A 20,070-nucleotide genomic window follows, 5' to 3' on the forward strand; every position below is an offset into this window, starting at 1 on the left:
ATACGTCGGCTTATTGCATTCAGTTTCAAAGACTACACCTGTTGTAAACAGCAAACGGATGGCAATATGTAAAACATGCGAGACCAAAATTACGGATGGTGAAGCAACAACCTCCAACTTTGCTCTACACTTAAGGTTGCACAAAAACCGGTATACCTGAATATTATAATTACAGGTGCTCCTAAACTTACGATGGGTTTATGGGGACGTAACCCCATCGTAAGTTTAAAACACACATACACACGCACACAATGCAAAACTACCATCAACACTGACGCATCCAGACGCTTGTTTTTATTTGTTCTTACTCATAATAACCACTAGATGGGGCTGTAGGATAAATTATCCTGAAGACAGCAGAGCGGAGCATTCCTTAAGAAAATTTATTTGCTTTTGATATTTCTTCATATTTTGGGTCTGAAAAAGTATTGTTTTAAATAATAATTATTACCATCTTCATATCTGATTGATTTGTTGCCAACAGAGATTTGCTGTTGGAGTCACAAGACCTGCAGGATTGTTTCTGTCCTGTCTGCTGTCAGAGTGATTTAGCATCGAGAAACATTTCACAATCATTTGATATAGAAATTGGAGATGCTGTGCTAAAAGCTTTTAGAAACTGAAATTTTTTTTGTTTATGCTTTGGTTTTAAAACCCTCCATTCCTTCATATACGCACGCATGCACAGACACACACACACACACCCCCCACATATTATAATGCAAGTGACGCACTTGTAATGTACTCTGTTATGTAGTTCGTCTCTGAAATAAATGTGTTTGTGGTTTTGTGACTCTCTCACAGAGCTGATGTGTCTTGTTTCTCCTCAGGGAGACGTCTCTACAGACAGGAGGAGGAGTCCTGTTCAAAAGCAGGAGAATTTTAAAGAGCGTCCTCTGATTTGTGACTGTAGCTGTTTGATGATTTCCTGCAGTGTCTCTAATAAGGCAACAGTGAGTGTGATTGGTGGGTGGGAGGAGTCCTCTCTCTAGGTGGGCTAAGAGGACTCAGTTCCTTCAGTCAGTGTGAGAGAGCAGAGGTGAAGGTTGTGCTCTGTGACTAGTTGTTGAAACAGAGCGTGGTCTGGGGCAGAGAGAGATGGAGACGTGTGTGGATCATTTTTCTGTCCTCCATGGTTCATCTCACCACAGCTGGTAAGTGCAGATTCACATTATAAATGTTAAAAAGTCAATAAATCGTCATTTTTAACATCATGGCAAGAGAATGAAAACAAGAAGAGAAGTTGTTTGCCAGGCTTGTCTCTTTCTGAATGTGTAATAAAGAATCATTATCACATATTCTAAAAACATGTTGAAAAGCTGTTCATATATTTAAAATGAATTGCTTTGCAAAGAAAATATCTTATGGGAGCTTGAGCTTCCTAAAAGTGTATTTTTTATCATGATGTTGTTGTTTAGTTAATTAGTTACAAATCCAATGGAAGATGCTGCTTGGTCTCTTAGAGAGAGAGAGAGAGAGAGAGAGAGAGAGAGAGAGAGAGAGAGCAATGACCCCACCACTTTTAAGTCTACTGGCTTTTGGAAAACTTGAATCTCAACATTTAAACTCCCCCCCCCCCTCTCTCTGTCTCTGTCTCTGTCTCTCTCTCTCCCTCTCTCTCTCTCTCTCTCTCTCTCCCTCTCCTCTACAGGCAGAGTGAGGCTGGTGAATGGTGGTAGTCACTGTGCTGGGAGAGTGGAGTTTCTTCATGAAGGACAGTGGGGCACAGTGTGTCATTCTGACTGGGATATGAGAGATGCTGCAGTGGTGTGTAGAGAGCTGGACTGTGGGGAGGCTGTAGAGGCGCTGAACAGTTCTCATTTTGGACCAGGATCAGGGCGATTGTGGAGGAGTGCAGTGAACTGCAGTGGATTAGAGTCTACACTGGAAAACTGTGGAGAGGATGAAGAGTGGTACAAAGGGTTTTCATTATTCAGCGCTCATTGCCATGGTTACTGGGATAAAGGGAAAATCTGCGAGTATGACGAGAGCAAATTTGATAAATATGTTTGTAATAATCAGCGGGAAGCTGGTGTCATCTGTTCAGGTATGTCAACAACATGAGACCATGCAATGATGTTATTTTACTGAACTAATCATTCAACATTTATTTGTTAATTCTTATTTTATCTTAATAAAAACCCCTAATGTTCTCCTTATTACTCTTATTTGTACTTGGTACATGGTATGTCCTACATGTTCAGCAGAATATTTGGTGCTGTATTCTCTCCTGTATTTAAAATGGTGTACATTTACAAAAGCTTTCTCGTACCTCTCTCCCATTGCAGACCAATGGTGGTCTTTTTAAAGAATATGTATTTTTGTTGATATTTTCCTTGTGTGATAATGATTAATTTAAGTCTCCACCTGTCAGCAACTAGTAACATTCTGAATGCTTATTTGTGCAAAGGGTCTGACTGGGCTCAATCTGTGTGTGTGTGTGTGTGTGTGTGTGTGTGTGTGTGTAGCTCTGTAGGCCGTGGCTTTGTTTTGTTTGCAGCTGTGTATTGGCTTAGGATGTACTAACTTGTTTGTTTTTGAATAATGTTCAAGGGCAGTCGGTAAACTTCACAGAGATTAAAACAGAAATCAAGTTAATTGTAGTACAATAAAAAACACAACTATCTGAAGAACTCATCCCAAATGACAACTGCATGTTTTACTCAACAATAATTTAAATATGAAATTTTAATATTGCTGTGCTAAAATATAAATATTTTTCACATACTTATGGACCAGACAAACACGCTAATCTCAACCAAAAATATTCAATGTGAGTTCAATTTTGTTTTCCACAGGTCATATGAAACCTAGACTATCCAATGGTCCTAACCCGTGCTCTGGGAGAGTGGAGCTGTTTCGTGGAAATAACTGGATGACGGTGTGTGATGCTGCCTTTGACCAGCAGGATGCAGAGGTGGTGTGTAGAGAGCTGGGCTGTGGGGTTCCTGTAGAGGTGCTGGGAGCTGCTGCTTTTGGTAAAGGGGAGGGTGAGGTGTGGTCAGAGGAGATTCAGTGTAGAGGCAACGAATCTGAGATTTCCTTCTGTCCAACATCATCTTCACAGAGACACAACTGTTCTCATGACAACAATGTGGGACTGAAATGCACTGGTAATTATGGGTTATTGACTTGTCCTTAAGACAGTAGTGAATGTAACATATTGTGTAGTTATTAAATATTCTAAACGTCCAGATTGGACAGATGACAAAGCAAGATGTGAAAAACCAAAGAATGTAATGAGACATAATATGCACGTCCATTTTGTCTGTTGGAACTAAATCACTGCTACATTTTCTGTTGTGTAATGTGTAATCGTGTATAAAACACTCTATATGCGAACAGCATGCAAAAAGTTTAGCATAGCAATCTCTCTCTCTCTCTCTCTCTCCCTCTCCTCTCTCTCTCTCCTCTACAGGCAGTGTGAGGCTGGTGAATGGTGGTAGTCGCTGTGCTGGGAGAGTGGAGGTTCTTCATAAAGGACAGTGGGGCACAGTGTGTGGCCTTAGCTGGGATATGAGTGATGCTGCAGTGGTGTGTGGAGAGCTGGGATGTGGGGAGGCTGTACGTTATTTCAACTATGATTATTTTGGACCAGGATCAGGACCAATTGTGATGGCGTTAGTAGAGTGTAGAGGGTTTGAATCTGCCTTGAAGACTTGTCAGTCAGAGGAAAAGGCAATTTCATACTGTGATCATAGGCATGATGCTGGAGTCATCTGTTCAGGTAGGCTTTACTAAACCACAGTAATCACAATAATCTACTGCAGTGTTCAGTGTTTGTGAGTGTGAATGTATGTGTGCGTATGTGTGTGTGTATCTGTGTTGGGGGGAGGGGGTGTTAGTTTTACCTGTGTGGAGGTGACTGTTTTTATTTGATGGAGATCAGGTTGTGTTTACATATATAAGAAGAGCAGTGACCATGTTGAGGCAAAGAGACAATATATTGTTTTTACAATTCAGATTCAGTTTTTCATTCAATAGTACTGATTATTACTGCTGATTTGTTGAAAGGTCTATCTGTAAATCAACTTATTTTTTAGATTTGTCTTTACATGTCAGAGCTTTAGTTTTTAAATCATTCAGACACACTGGTCATTTATTGTGTCCAAATCATAATGTCTACGTCACTGATCCAAATCTCTGAGACTTCATTCTCCAATAGTCTATTCTGTTCCTGAACTTCACACTCCTCATTCTCTCTCTCTTTCTCCTTTTATCCTACTGAATGTTTCATTTAAATGATTTTACTGTAGCTCATTTTTATAACTGTATAGTACTGCTGATTATACTACTGTATAATCAGAATAATTTTAATGTCACTGATGGACAAAAAGAAAAGAATAAAAATCTCACAGGAAAAATACATACTCCAACAGAACATGTCACTTTCCTCAGAATCAGTATTTTATTTATTTTATTTAGTCAAATCTTCACTCATAAAACATATCTAATGTTCTATTCAAAAAATAGAAATATAAGTCTCTTTCTTTTTTTTTCAAATGTATATTTTCATAAAAGCACATTTGTGAAATAAACCACTGTTTAATTGACAGGTCAGGGGACCAGACTAGCTGGTGGTTCTAGTCTGTGCTCTGGGAGAGTGGAGCTGTTTCGTGGAAATAAATGGATGACGGTGTGTGATGCTGCCTTTGACCAGCAGGATGCAGAGGTGGTGTGTAGAGAGCTGGGCTGTGGGGTTCTGTAGAGGTGCTGGGAGCTGCTGCTTTTGGTAAAGGGGAGGGTGAGGTGTGGTCAGAGGAGATTCAGTGTAGAGGCAACGGATCTGAGATTTACTTCTGTCCAACATCATCTTCACAGAGACAGAACTGTTCCCATGACAATGACGGGGGCATAAAATGCACTGGTAATTAAAAAATTATTGACCTGTCTTTTGTGAGTGAGTCTCTGTTAAGTCAATTACCCTGCCCCTTTCTGCTTCATGTAAACATGTAAACAACACTGTTTGTCTTGTGTAAACAGGATACACAGACTTCAGACTGGTGAACAGCTCTGACTCCTGCTCTGGTCGAGTGGAGCTGCAGTACCTCAGTGAGTGGGGAACAGTCTGCGATGCATCGTGGGATATCAGAGCTTCCAACGTCCTCTGTCGACAGCTGAATTGTGGGAGTGCCATGGCTGTAGTGGGAGTGGACTGGTTTGGGGAGGGCAGTGGCCCGGTACGGGCTGATGTATTTGATTGCCAGGGCAACGAGACACACCTCTCAGCATGTGTCATCTCTTCATGGAGTCGAGCTGCATGCTCTCATAGGCAGGGTGCTGGAGTCATCTGCTCTGGTCAGTTTATATGAGGGACACAGTTACATACACTTTATGACTGAATGCTGCAGAAACTCAGAATAATCATCATTCAGGTACTTTGATTCTTTAATAACTGATTCATACAGAGGATGCTTTTGGTAAAATTGAACTCTTTTCTTCAGGTTCCTCTATGTCTGCTGATGCTGGATGGGTGCGGCTGACTGGAGAGAGGGAGTGTGAGGGAGAGGTGGAGGTTTATTTCCATCAGGCCTGGAGGAGAGTTCTCCTGGACTCCTGGAGTTTGTCTGAAGCCTCTGTGGTCTGCAGACAGCTGGACTGTGGCTCTGTGGTAGACTTCAGTGGCTCCTCTGGGTCTAGTCCAGGGGACAGTGATGAGTGTCTGACTGGTTTCCAGTGCTCTGGGCCTGAAACTCATCTGGGAAACTGCAGCTCACCACAAATGACAAACTGCAATTCCAGTTCACAGCTGTCACTCATCTGCTCTGGTGAGTATTACATGACTGTAGGTTTGGTCATTTGAACTGGCCTCTAATTTTCACAAGTACAGAGGCATTCTCCTCTATTGTCAGACCAATCACAATGCCTTTGGACAGTTGTTTAAACTCATGTGATTCAATATTCTGTTAAAAGTTGGTAAATGAATTCCTGAGTTTAGAGGTTGACCATATCTTACTCATGCTTTAATTCAGGTCACAGGTCCCTCAGACTGGTGGGTTCTGGGAGTGAGTGTGCAGGGCGTCTGGAGGTTTTCCACAAAGGCTCATGGGGAACAGTGTGTGATGACTCCTGGGATATGAAGGATGCCCAGGTGGTGTGCAGACAGCTCCAGTGTGGAGAGGCCCTCATTGGGGCGGTTCCAGCCTGGTTTGGTCCTGAAACTGGACCCATTTGGCTGGATAAGGTGGACTGCCTGGGGAATGAGACGTCCCTGTGGAGCTGTCCGTCAGAGGGATGGGGCCGACATGACTGTGGACACAAGGAGGATGTGGGAGTGCTGTGTTCAGGTATTCAGCTAAAATCCATCATCAATATCACACACTCAAGCTGTATGAGATTGAGGTAATCGGTTTGAATAAATGCATCTTTTTATTATAAACATTGCTGAGTCTTGGTTATGACAGGAAAACTGATGAAATTTTCCTAAAATTCTTTTTCCCCTTTTTTCCATTTTTGCCTGTTTGAGTGAAAGACTTTTTAGGAGTCACATGACAAGGTTACTCAACCACGTGGACTTCAAATACTGTTTTTGTCCTCAGAGTTTAAAAAGATCAGACTAAATGAAGGCTGCTCTGGGAACCTGGAGGTTTTTTACAATGGAACCTGGGGTAATGTCTGCATGAACCAAATGGACTCAGACACAGTGTCTTTAATCTGTCAAGAGCTGAACTGTGGAAAGAGTGGCAGTGTGGACTCAAGCACACCAAGACTGGCTTCAGCTCCAAACTGGCTTGACCGTGTACAATGCCGCAAACACGACATCAGTCTATGGAACTGTCCGTCTTCACCCTGGGGTCAGAATGAATGTAATGCATTTGAAGTGGCAAAAATCACCTGTTCAGGTAAATGACCTTCACTTCTCTCACCAAACCCAGGGGAAGAAAGATTAACTACTGAAGTACGCTTTTTGAGTTACAATGCAGTTGTTCTGTTTCCATTACTAATATTGTTTGTGTTTGAGCTCTGATGAAGATCATGAAATAATTTCACTGTGTGGCATGAAGATAATGGTAAAGAATGTGCTGTTACAAGTGATTACAGCTACAATCGATAACCCATTATTTAAAAATCATCATATTTCTCCTTTAGTCACAGAGGAAAAAACTGTCGCCCGAAGTCTTTTGCCATGTGCAGCATCTCCACATCAAAGACCATGTTCAGGTGACAATGTCTAACCCCCATTCACATTATATTTCTCTCCCATATGTTTGTCAACTTTGTATGTCAGTGGTCTACAATAGCACAGTCTTAAATTTGAAACTCTGTTAAACATATGTTTGGATGTATTTTTTCATTTTGTCAAAGAGAAGATTCAATTTACAAATTTCATCTCACCAGTCCCTAAAATGGCTCAAATAAGTAAAGCTATTTACCAATCAAAAACATTTAGCATGCACACATTTTTTTTTAAAAACTGGGACCCTCATTTAATATTATGCTAGTTAGATGTTTTAGTTTAAACCATGGTTTGTGATCTAGACCATCTACCCCTCAGACTGATGGAGGGAGAGGGCCAGTGCTCTGGGAGGCTGGAGGTTTATCATGACGGTACCTGGGGCTCAGTCTGTGATGATGACTGGGACATTAGAGATGCTCAGGTGGTGTGCAGACAGCTGGGCTGTGGGCCGGCACTGAGGGCTGATGGGAATGCTGCCTTTGGGCGTGGAGAGGGAGCTGTGTGGCTGAGCAGGGTGGAGTGCAGAGGAAGTGAGATCCACCTGTCTGACTGTTCTCTCTCCCTGAAGAACAACACTGACTGCTCCCATAAGGAAGACGTAGGAGTCACCTGTACAGGTAGGAGTTAGACAGTGGTTCCCATGGCTACTGTCATCAGACCTGAGTCACAGAATTATCAGAAGTATTTGAATGACTGGGCCCTGTCCCAACACTCTTACATGTCTCCTTAACCTTGTGTCAAACAGAACTGAGTGTATTGAAGTCATACTGAACAAAAATCACATGAATGATTTTAGAGTGTTCATCAAAACTGCCATTTAAGAGAGAAAGGTCACAAGGAAACAGAGCATTGAAGAGAATTGGCACAGGGCCCAGTCACTGAAATACCTCAAATAATTATTTAGGTCTGATTGTCATGTGATCATTTGATAATTAATGTCATATATTTGTACTGTTAATCCATTAAAATGGCAATAAACATCTCCCATGTGTGGATATCACATTCACTGAGTTAAGTTCAGGTCCACCACTGATGAATGAATGAACTCTGACCTTTTCACAGATCCATCTGCTCATCCTCAAACCTCCACAGGTACACTCTTATCTTCTCATTTCTTCTCATGAAACATTATCAGCATTATGGGCCCCAAACCTTAAACAGTTATCAGCTTCTGACTTGTAATATTTAAAGACAAAATGTCCTGTTACACTCACAATATGATAAATAAACACACTATTTCTCTCTGTCTCCCTCTCTTTTTATGTGTGTGTGTGTGTTGTTCTAGAGGGAATAACGTCATCAGTTGCTTCTGCAGCATCTTTAGGTAATATGACTACCTACATGTTTGTTTGTCTCATTTAATCTGACTTGTGTTTTTGTATTGGTGTATGGTTTACAATAACTATAAATCATATCCTGGAATTTGATTTCTTTGTCCGTGTGTCTCCAGTAACCACCAGCAGAAGGACCAGTCCTTCACGGCCTCAGTCACAGACTGGTGTGTCCATTCCCTCAGTGGTGTTCCTGCTTCTAGGAGCACTGCTCCTGCTACTGCTGGTGTTTCTGCTTGTGCTGTTTTACCAGAACAGAGCTCTGAGGAGAGGTAGGAGAAACACTGAGGAAAAACTGCAGAAATAAAGTTCCTTTGAATGCGAAATATGACCCTGTTTGTGTGTCTATGTGTGTGTGTGTGTGTGTGTGTGTGTGTGTCTTCTCCCACACAGCTCTGTCTAAGAGGAAACACATGACTCTGCCTGATGCCGTCTATGAGGAGATTGACCACAGATTCCTCACTAAGAGAAGCAGTAACACTGTTCAGAGAGGTGAGAGTCTCTTTACAGGGATGCACAGCTGCTACTATGAAGAACAAGAGTGAGAGAGTGAGAGAGAGAGAGAGAGAGAGAGAGAGAGAGAGAGAGATGGGAGAGAGAGATGGGAGAGTGAAACAGAGTTTCTGCATTTGTTTGTTAATGTGAGTTTACAAACATATGCTATCTTCCTCCATTAAAGTAAGGAAAAGGTGAAAATTGGTTTAGCTTTGAGTGTTACAGATTGCACTTGAGCGAGAGGAATAGAATTAGGGGATGGGACAGATTGCTTGTGTTTCGTTGTGGGAAAAACTGGCCAGTTTCGTTTGTATAAATGATTTTACAAATAAAAATGTAAACATGTTGTCTAAATGAATTGCAGAATGATGCTCGTAAATTCTCGATGCTTCTCGTTACTGCGTTAACGCAGAGCTCACGTCAGAGACACCCAGTTTATAACGCCACACACTAAAACAGACATCAGTTTGGTTTTGGACATCCATGTAGAGATAGACTGCTTAAGATTTCGTCATGATCATGTTTCATTTCAAAGACGTTACAGGCTGCTCTTTAAAAAAAATGAAAACTATTTTGTAACGCGGGTCGAATATAGTCCTCACCGCAGTACATCAAATTAAAAGTCGACTGCCGTTTACGCACAAAACATTCGGTAACTGCAAAAGGGGACCGAGGTAACTCAGTCAAGGGAAATTATTTCAGGCACATTTGTCTGTTGTCTTTCAAAATTTAATTCAAAGACAGGATATCTACAACACAACACATCGTTAATTACATATAAACTCTACTAATCCCGCAACTGTGACTGTCATGATTAATGGGGGTTTTTTTTGTAGTCGACAAGATTATTTTTTTCAGTATTCTGCCACTTCTGTAGTACATGTACGACCTAGACTGCAGGCTATGTGATCGCCTGTGCATTTGAAGCAGAGAGAGACAGAGAGAGAGAGAGAGAGAGAGAGAGAGAGACACGGGGGTGGGAGTTAATAAAAACTGGCCATGTGAACAGCAAGGAAAACTCAAAGAGCGACGTGAAGATGAAGTTTGTAAATTTACTGTGGTGCAACTGTGGTCGTATTATTTTTTACTGGTGCGCTCTAAGTTTGCCGGTGATAAGAATCTGCCAGGCCTTTGGAGCCAAACGGTTTTACTCCTGTCCAGCCAGAGAGCTCAGCACCAAACACCACGAGAGTCACAGGTGCAGCGGATGTGCGTGTGTGCCCAAGTGTGTGAGAGGGGAGGGGGAGAGTTAAAGTAGAGGGACATAGAACGTGTCTGAGAGCAAAAGGGGGAAGGGGGTAGGCAGCAGGGAATTTGTGTGACGTGCAGGTGAGAGAGAGCGGGAGAACGAGAGCACGTTTGTGTTTGTGTTTTAATTCCGTGTTTGACCAATGTACCGCTCTCTTATAACAGGTCGTGCTCTCTCAGAGGAACAGAACTCCGGTACCGCTCTCTTATAACAGGTCGTGCTCTCTCAGAGGAACAGAACTCTGGCTATGAGGATGTGGGGGAAGAAGAGCTCCTCTCAGGTATGACGGCCAGATGGTCTCCACTTACTCTCTTACGACGAAGTCCATAACTATCTCACTCTACCACAGATCATCTGACAGTTAATCAATAATGTGATGTGTGAACTTAATCCATTAAAGTCGTTCGCTGCTTATTCTTTACCTCCTGCTGCTTTTTATGAAAGCGAATGGCGAAAGAATTCGCATGAATAACAAACATTTAAAGTCCGTGTAATCTGGAGAGTTTCTGTTTTAAATTCCGTTTGCGCTTTTAGAAATACACGTGCGTGGAGGCTGAACGTAAACGGTAGGAAGATGAGACACTGTGTATCGTTTGGTTAAATATAAAAACGTTTAAAGCAGCACCAGCATACGTGCCCGTTGACTGCACTGAAACCACAAGTTTAAAAAAGCAAATTGTGGTCTCCACTCCTGGCTTATGCAGCCCATTTGGCACAGACTCAGTCACGCTGTAGCGAACAGCGGCTCAAAGAATGACGGAGGACGAGTTTCATTTAACCATGGTGGAAGCCTCATCAACATCGCTACCTGCCAACATCAAATATCGCCAGTTTAAAAGAAACGCAAGGACTCCGGAGATTCACCGGCAGAACGGTCGATTCAGATTCAGTCATCGTTTGATCTGACAGGTGTCGAGGTGGGAGGAAATAAGCGGGGAGAACGTAGCAAATGCGGGTTGCAAGCGAGGTTAAATTGAGCTAACAGACCGCCGTTTGACGGAACGGGACTATAATTACTTCGTTGGTCTGTTAAAGACATTAAAAAAAAAAAAACATTGAGACTGACTGATGCTCTTACACAGCCGAGCGAAGAGTGCACAGCGATCAACCATAATCTGTCTGACAGCATACTGCCGATAGGACATCAAATAGCGTTTGTTTTAGTAGTATTTATTTAACGTGTCAGAGCAAAGAACGTGAAAAATTATGAAATCTGCTAAACGCATAAATATTCTTCTTTGTTACTCCAAAAAAGACCAAGCTTGTGCTTTTCTGTAAATGTCCGTATAGGACACGCCTGTGTGTGTCTGTTGCGCTGTTGCTCATTAGGTGTCGTAGTGTGACAGTCACCAGCGTGACCACTGACACAAAGTCAAGTCTGGTATTCAATGTCTTATTCGATCCATTCAGTGTCACTGTAAAAAGTGTTACTCTAGAGGTTTTGTGGCAGTGCATTGTATTTATTCATGCATTTATTTATTCATTTATCCTGTTCCTGCAGTGTCTTTGATAGAGGAAAAAGCTGAGTATTACGATGATGCGAAAACTACCAGTGACCTGACAGGTGAGTGTGTTTATTGATGGATCTCACAGTCTCGTCCACTGTCTGTTTAACCAGATGTGTGGAAATGTTGTTTACAGGTGGTTTTGAGTCAATATTCAGATGTCTCTTTGCTTTTATCTGGTTCAGAGGAGATGCTGACACTGGACTCTCCACAGAGCTATGAAGATGTCATCACTTCAGGACAGAACCCAGACAGTGTGATGGGTGTGTCTCTGTTTTTAGATTGATAATGTTTTCTTAATACAAACACCTGTACTTTGAAATTTGCATTACTGTTCAGTGTCTGCTGTGAATGGAGGGGAATTTGTTTGTGTATTTTGATGCAGAGGAAAATGTGACAGAGGCTCCACCAGAGCGCTATGATGATGTCATCACTGTAGGGAGGAAGTCTGGAAGTGTGATGGGTGATTTCTCTAGATGTTCATATTTCCATATCATGTGATGTTCATATAACAGACAATGTTTAAAACAATGTATCTCTGTGATTGGTTTAGAGCTGACTGGAACAAAGATCTCGCTGGAGTTCTATGATGATGTCATCACATCAGGGCAGGATCCAGGCAGTTTGATTGGTGAGTTATGACTTGTATGATGTGGTCACTCTCTCTTCTGTCAGTCACACTGTAATCAGATCACATGTCTACACTGAGAGCCCCTTTCATTCAGCAATAGACAAATTACTGTAATGTTAGGAATAGCAGAACTGGAATTATACAAGACGTTTAACAATTCCTGGATGATTAATTTTATATTTTTATTACATGTTTAAATGTGGGAAATGTCCTCCTTAACAAAAATGCAGCCCAGAAAAGAAACCATGAACCATGTTCAGTGCGTTTGTGACATTAAGTTTGGGGTGTCAGTAATGACTGTGTTGATTACTGTTTCAGAGACAGCTGTGAAAGACCCACCAGAGGATTATGATGATGTGGACACTACTCAAGGCAGTTTAGCAGGTGAGTTTCAGAGAAATGTTTTTGTGAACTCTCACTACATGCTGTGTGTATAGAGAAACCATACACTCACTCTCCATTTTACTGGAAACACATACTGTACCTTGGACCTACACTCACTGGTCACTATACAGGTGTGCAGTTATAGACCAGAGCCTGTGATTACAGGTTTACGCTTACAGACTGCGGTCAGAACCTGACCATTGATGAAGGACTAGAGGGTGTTTAACACAATGGCAGCAGATGGGTCTTACTTTCTGTCTGCACACTTATAAAGTGTAACTATAAGCTTGGTGTTTCTAATGAAGTGGCCAGTGAATGTATGACAGAGAGTGAGACAGTCTGTGAGGTGTGAGACGTGTGTTTGAGTGGATGGACTGGATGAGTCTGATGATGTGGAGAGTGTGGATGAGGACAAAGAAAAGCTGTTAGGTCAGTGAGTGTGTCCTGACTGTTTTGTCACTTTCACAATTACACACCGCTCTATTAACAGGGCTTTCCCACCTTCCATTTCCATCTTATCACAAACACACAATATCTTCTGTATAAAGTTCTCAGTACATAAAATTAAAAAATTTTATGCGTAAGAAATTAAAACCTGAATTATCTCCTGCTCCATTAGAGATGGAATATGATGATGTGGAAGGAGAGACTTTCTAAGGAAGATGGAGAAAGTAACAGAGACAGAAATTCCACCTCCTGCCTTTGTATGTCATTTTAAAATGTCTTTTTTGTCAAATAAGGTCTTGAAACAAATAGTCATTCTTATTTCCATGTCTCTGCAGTCAACAGTAAACTTTTCACACACAGATTTATCCAGTGTCTGAGAGGTCAGTCTAGGACTCTGAACTTTGTACTTGTATGTAGCTCTGCTCTTTAGACCTCAGTGTTGTAAAGAGGAGCATTTCCAACCTTAGATCAAAATAATGGAAGAGAGTGAATCAGGGAAGGTGGTGTTTTTTGTTCAGCAAAACACAAATGAGAGAAAAAAGCATATAATGAAATGAGGATGGACAGAAGGGAAGAAAGGAACTGTATGAAATATAAATGTTCAGTATTAATAGATGACTTTAATATTCCAGCCTTTGTTCTGATTCAGTACCATTTCAGTGTTTATCCTCATACAGTTATTTTGTCCAAAACCATATCAAATATTAACTCAGGGAAATGCAGCCATGGTGGACACAAAACCAAGAGAATGTCATGTTTTGTTTTGTTTTTTTGAAGAAAACTAAATATATTAATTATTGGAACGTTTGCTGAAGAATTGATTTTTACTTTGATAGTTTCTTTTTGTTGTTTACTCTTGTAAGATTTGGTGACATTAATTGGGAACATGTTTGCACATTTTTTAAAATTAGTTGTTACATCTTCCCCGATTGTCACAATATCTACTGTGTTATTGTTCTATTTTTCTAACATTGTCATCTTTTGAATACTTGTACACTGTTGATTCACAACACCGTTGTCAGAATAAATGCTTATTAAGTTCACAAAACTCAGTAAAGAGTTTTAATGTGGATCTCCTATTAGTCAGTTGGTATTCTGCCACTAGAGGGAAACATGTTTGTCTGGCACTGAATTGTCATTGATTAATATTCCCAGTAAAATGCAGGACTGAGTTAACAAGTTTGAACAGGCTGGTAATAGTGAAGTGTCACTATGATACATCTGTTAGAACGCAAAAGAAGGAGACTAAAGTCCACGAATCCAATTCATTGATTTATTTACAAGCACAACTTTACATGACCTGTGCAATGGCATTTGAAGTGATGAATTGGGTGGGGATCTATTTTTTATTTGATGTATTATGGTATTTCTTTTTGAAATGGGATTAATTCTGGTAAATACATCTAAATCAGAGTGAGGAGAAAGAGTGGGTGATATCCTACTGCACAGCAATGCAGTAAACTGACTACGTAGCTCTATCGCCCTCTAGTGGGCAAACAGTTTAAGTTATCACAGACCTTGGCAACAGTTGCCAGTTTGGTTGACAGAAGTATGACCAGTTTGATGGTGAGTTTACAGCTAAATTACACATAGTAAATTCACCAGACTAATAAGATTAAACACCTTGTAATTTGTGTCTGAAATCAGCGGAGAAAAGATAAATTCTCCAAAAATAAAACAATAAAACTAACCATCTCTTAGACTGTAAAAACAAACAAATAAATAAACAAACAAAAAAACAATGTTTCTCTATATTATTAATGTGTTGATGACCACCCAATCCAGACAGAATACTTCTTCCCATTTAAAAAGTATAAGAGTAGTGGCCATCTATGTTCTCCGCCTGTCTGTCTGTCTGTCTGTCTGTCTGTCTCTCTCTTTCTCTCTCTCTCTCTCCTTCCCTCTCTCTTTGGTTCCACTGAAACATTAATTCTGTCTTGTCTTGTAAAAGATGATGAACGTTCTGTGACATCCACAGTTTGATTTAAGAACCAAACTTGATGAATGCCATGATTAAAATGTGACACTGATTTCTGTGCTTTCTGATAACTGGTATGAAATATGGACTCATGTGGAAAATTTCTTCAAAAAAGGGAAGAAAAGGCCCAAACTGTGGCCTGTGGCTCTGAAGCTGTAATACTCTCCCAAACAGACTGTCAGTGTTTGGTTCAACAGTCTCCAGTGGAAACCAAAACTGTTTGTGTGTGTAATTCAGTTCTGTTCAGTTGGTATGACCCACCACCCTGTGCACTATTGCCCTCTAGTGGTGAGAAATATTACTACTGATAGTACATATGGTACACTTACACATCCTATAAATGATTCCTTCAGTGGGTGTTTGTTTGAAATGAGTTCACTTTGTCTGGGTTATTGGGGGGCTGAGGGAACCAAGCACTTTCCCCTCATGCACTGAAAGCTCCCAGTGTCCGATTGGCAACAGTCTTCAGGACCATGGACAGCACCAATCTGTCAAACCTGCACTGACAGCTGAAGACAGAGAGTGAGAGCCTTGGTCAGCTCCACATTCACTCACAGCAGCAGAACCTGGCTGTAGTGGGGAGGTGGAGCTGTGTCTCATCTTTACTGGACTCCACCTCAGGGTGTAACTCTGCAGCAGGAAGGTTGTATTTGCTTTTCTCTCCTTTCTACACCTGAGCTCCATCCAAAAGATTATGACAAGACTATTGTAAGAGGAATTAAATAATGATGTCTTCATTTTATTTTATTTTCTTGAGATCCCTCTTTTACATTCACTCCTTCAGTCTTTCTCTGTGTCAGGTAGATGAAGACTTGCTGTGAAGTCTGAATCAGTGCACACAGGTTTATTCTGGGTTACCATGGTAACTCAGATCCTGCCACTCCTCTTCACGGTCTACACTACCTATACACCACTTTCCCAGTCCTGTCAGACAGGATGAGAGAAACAGATAGAGGGAAAGAGGGGGTTTCTATTTGTTAGATCAGACATCAGCTACAACATTTATTGTTTAACACAGTTTGTTCTGGTGCTCAAAGTTCTGAAATACTTTGCTACATATCTGTGACAGATGACACAGAAGTTTTAATGAATGGTGATATGAGCAGTTAGGACAATGAGTTGTCATGACAACAGAACCATGTTGTAATGAGAGCCGGAAATGTAATATGTTTAGAGAGACTTTAGACTATCATAGAACTCTTTGTATGATGAGTTCTAACTAATCTCGTCGGAGGACCACGCACACGTGCTGAACAATCTCTTGAAAAATGTTTTTTTTTTTCTCACGGGCAGTTCCTGCGTTTTCCTCAGTTTAGCACTTACTCCTACAGTCACCACTAGATGGGGCTGTATGGAATACATCGAGCTTCACAGGACGAACCTTAACCCGGCATGATTCCATATATGACATGTGACTTTATCTTCCACGTGATTTTTGTTACTCCAAACCAGAGCCGCTCTGCTCCAAACTAAAATACCTCGGGAAACTCAAATCAGAGATCATTTGTGAAAACTGTTGAAGTTTCTCCGTGAAATTTAACGTCTTATTTTGATGGGGAGGAGGGAACAGACGTTAACGCATAGGAGTTTTTTTTTTTTTTTTAACAAACTCTAATTTGAATAAACACAGAATTGGTTATAGTATGATAGCAAGTTCTTTGTTTTTATTTTTTTAAATTCCATTGTACGGTAAATATTACTGTGAGCCCAACAGACACATCCCTTTATTCTTGTCAAAATTTGTTTCAGTTTTCACTGTCTCGTATTCAGAAATATTTTCTGCAGTGACTGACATACTGTTATAATCATGCCTTTGATCATGATAATGAAGAAAGTAATACACTGTAACTGTGGTGGAGCGGTTTTAAAAATGTTTTATGTACACTTCCAAGTACAGAACACACTGTGCAAAACTGTCGTCAGTATTGAGCCTCCAAACGCCACTGGACGTTTGTTTCTTTTAGTTCTTACTCGTAATCGCCACTAGATGGGGATGTAAGATAAATTATCATGAATACAGCAGAAAGTGACGTGAGTGCGAGCGACCTTTTCTGTCGTGAGAGAAGCATTCCCTAAGAAAATTCATTTGCTTTTGATATTTGTTCATATTGTAAGGAGGTCAGGCGAACTGGAGATACTAAATTGCCCTTAAGTGTGAATGTGTTTGCCCTGCGATGTACTGATGACCTGTTCAGGGTGTTTCCCTACCTTTCACCCAATGAATGCTGGGACAGGCGCCAGCACCCCCCGCGACCCTAAATGGTGTAAGTGACTTAGATAACCATGTCATTCAGTATATTCAGGTACTCAGCTGACTTCATTTTATTGCGTTGCTGAGCCTAGACCTGACCAGCTGAAGGTACCTCAGATCATAGCATTGCCTCCAGAGGCTCCAAATCCAAACGGCGACTTTTTATTGGCCAGGTACTGCACTTAAACAGTGGTGGAACAATTTTAAAACTGGTTTAGGTACACTTACAAATACACAACACGCATACACACACACACACACACACACACACACACACACACACACACACACACAACACATAGACACTCACACTCAGTGCAAAACGTCAACACTGACCTTCAAGACGCCTCTTCATTTTAGTACTTACTGCTATTCACCACTAGATGGGGCTGTAGGGTTAATTATCCTCAGCACAGCGGGAATTTGCGTGACTCTGGGTGAACTTTCCTGGGTAACAGACACATACTCTAAGAAACTTCATTTGCTTTTGATCTCAGATTTTAAATTTATATTTAATAAAGAAACTGAGATATGAAGCTAGAACTTTTTTATTAACTGAATTTTTTTCTCTCAAATTTCTTTATGCTTAGGTTTCCAGAACCTCCACTACTTTATACACACACACTCACACACTATTCTGCAGGTGATACAGTTGTAATCTACTCAGTTGTGTAGTTCCTCTCTGAAATAAACGTGTTTTTGGTTTTGTGACTCACAGAGCTGATGTGTCTTGTCTCTCCTCAGGGAGACGTGTCTACAGACAGGAGGAGGAGTCCTGTTCAAAAACACAGACCTTATTTTGATATATTTGGAGAATTTTAAAGAGCGTTCTCTGATTTGTGACTGTAGCTGTTTGATGATTTCCTGCAGTGTCTCTAATAAGGCAACAGTGAGTGTGATTGGTGGGTGGGAGGAGTCCTCTCTCTAGGTGGGCTAAGAGGACTCAGTTCCTTCAGTCAGTGTGAGAGAGCAGAGGTGAAGGTTGTGCTCTGTGACTAGTTGTTGAAACGGAGCGTGGTCTGTTGCAGAGAGAGATGGAGACGTGTGTGTGGATCATTTTTCTGTCCTCCATGGTTCATCTCACCACAGCTGGTAAGTGCATATTCATGATCAAAAGGTCAAGAAGTCAATAAATAATCATTTGAACAAAATACAATATATTTTTAATTGACAGAGGCTGACTGTCTCTTTTCTTTAAATTTGTAAAGAAAGAGTAATATTTGAAGATGTCATTTTATTTACAGATACATTTAAATGTGTTTGTTTGTCTGAAATGTTTTAAATTAAGTTTGAAATATTTAGTGCAGCAAATATATTTGAGAAGGTTTATTCTTCAAAACTGATTTTTCCATTATGATGTTGTTGTTTAATTAACGAGTTAATAAACGAAGTGAAAATGATGTTTGGTCTCAGAGGAGAAACAGATTTAGAAGTAATGACCTGTTAGTTCAAGAATATTTATATTTACTCTCTCTCTCTGTCTTAATCTCTCTCCTCTACACAGGCAGAGTGAGGCTGGTGAATGGTGGTAGTCGCTGTGCTGGGAGAGTGGAGGTTCTTCATGAAGGACAGTGGGGCACAGTGTGTGGTTATAACTGGGATATGAGTGATGCTGCAGTGGTGTGTAGAGAGCTGGGATGTGGGGGGGCTGTAGAGGCAGTGAGAGATCCTCGTTTTGGAGAGGGATCAGGACCAATCGTATTGGCTGCAGTACAGTGTACGGGATCAGAGTCTACACTGAAGGACTGTGGACCAGACAAACATCTCATTCCCTTCTGTATTCATGCTGAAGATGTTGGAGTTGTCTGCTCAGGTAGGCTTTACTAAATTACAATAATCCACTACAATGTTCAGTCATTAACCACACCATAAACCTTTCTTTATTACACATTTCTGTATTGTCATTCACATCCTTTTACTTTCCCATCACACTGTGTAATTTTTGAACCGTGGAGTTTGGTTCAAATTCATGAATTACTTTAGGCAAAGAAAGCTTAAATATGTGAGTGATAGTATATACACTAACTTGTGTTCTGTGTCCTTTTATTTGACAGTGTTTGATAGTAGCTTTTTAATGGTTCTGTTTCTTTATGCCAGACCTTGTTTAGTGCAAGTGTGTTACAGTAATAAAGCTGATAAATCTGTGTGTGTGTGTGTGTGTGTGTGTGTGTGTGTGTGTGTGTGTGTGTGTGTGTGTGTGTGTGTGCGTGTTTAGGGCTATGAGAGTTACAGTATTTGCTGTGTAGAGATATGATGAAGTTGAGAGTGCACATGAATATCAGAGACTGTACTGAGAGGAGAGGGGAGACAGTGGATTCAGTTTATAGTGATTATTATTTGTTGTTTCAGGAACGCTATCTGTATCAGTTATATATCTCTATATTTTTGTGTGTTCACATTTATATCTCAGAGTTTTTATTTTTAGACCTTTGTAAAACATTGTTCATTTGTTGTGTCCAAGTCAAAGTGTCATTGTTATCGATTTAAATGTCTTAGATTTCGTTCTCCAATATTCTATTCTGTTCCTGCTCTTTAGACTCATCATTCTGTTAATCTCTCTCTTTTTTATGAAGGCAGAAGTTGTTTGGTTGTACTTTAGCTTGATTTGAAATGCTTTCCTTT

General features: G+C 40.7%; 1 protein-coding gene across 1 annotated transcript; it reads left to right on the forward strand.

The window, feature by feature from the left end:
• The first annotated feature begins 1,749 nt into the window (after nucleotides 1-1,749).
• On the forward strand, nucleotides 1,750-12,043 carry LOC115824194 (scavenger receptor cysteine-rich type 1 protein M130-like). The gene is made up of 14 exons (XM_030788300.1): nucleotides 1,750-1,913; nucleotides 1,992-2,047; nucleotides 2,799-3,113; nucleotides 4,984-5,298; nucleotides 5,445-5,772; nucleotides 5,941-6,287; nucleotides 6,540-6,842; nucleotides 7,090-7,161; nucleotides 7,480-7,794; nucleotides 8,902-9,049; nucleotides 10,106-10,201; nucleotides 10,417-10,532; nucleotides 11,754-11,816; nucleotides 11,943-12,043. Exons 1-14 carry the CDS (start codon nucleotides 1,750-1,752, stop codon nucleotides 12,041-12,043), a joined length of 2,739 nt encoding a protein of 912 aa, XP_030644160.1.
• Nucleotides 12,044-20,070: the final 8,027 nt, after the last annotated feature.

The sequence above is a fragment of the Chanos chanos genome, chromosome 11 (genome assembly GCF_902362185.1).
Source record: "Chanos chanos chromosome 11, fChaCha1.1, whole genome shotgun sequence".
NCBI lineage: Eukaryota > Metazoa > Chordata > Actinopteri > Gonorynchiformes > Chanidae > Chanos > Chanos chanos.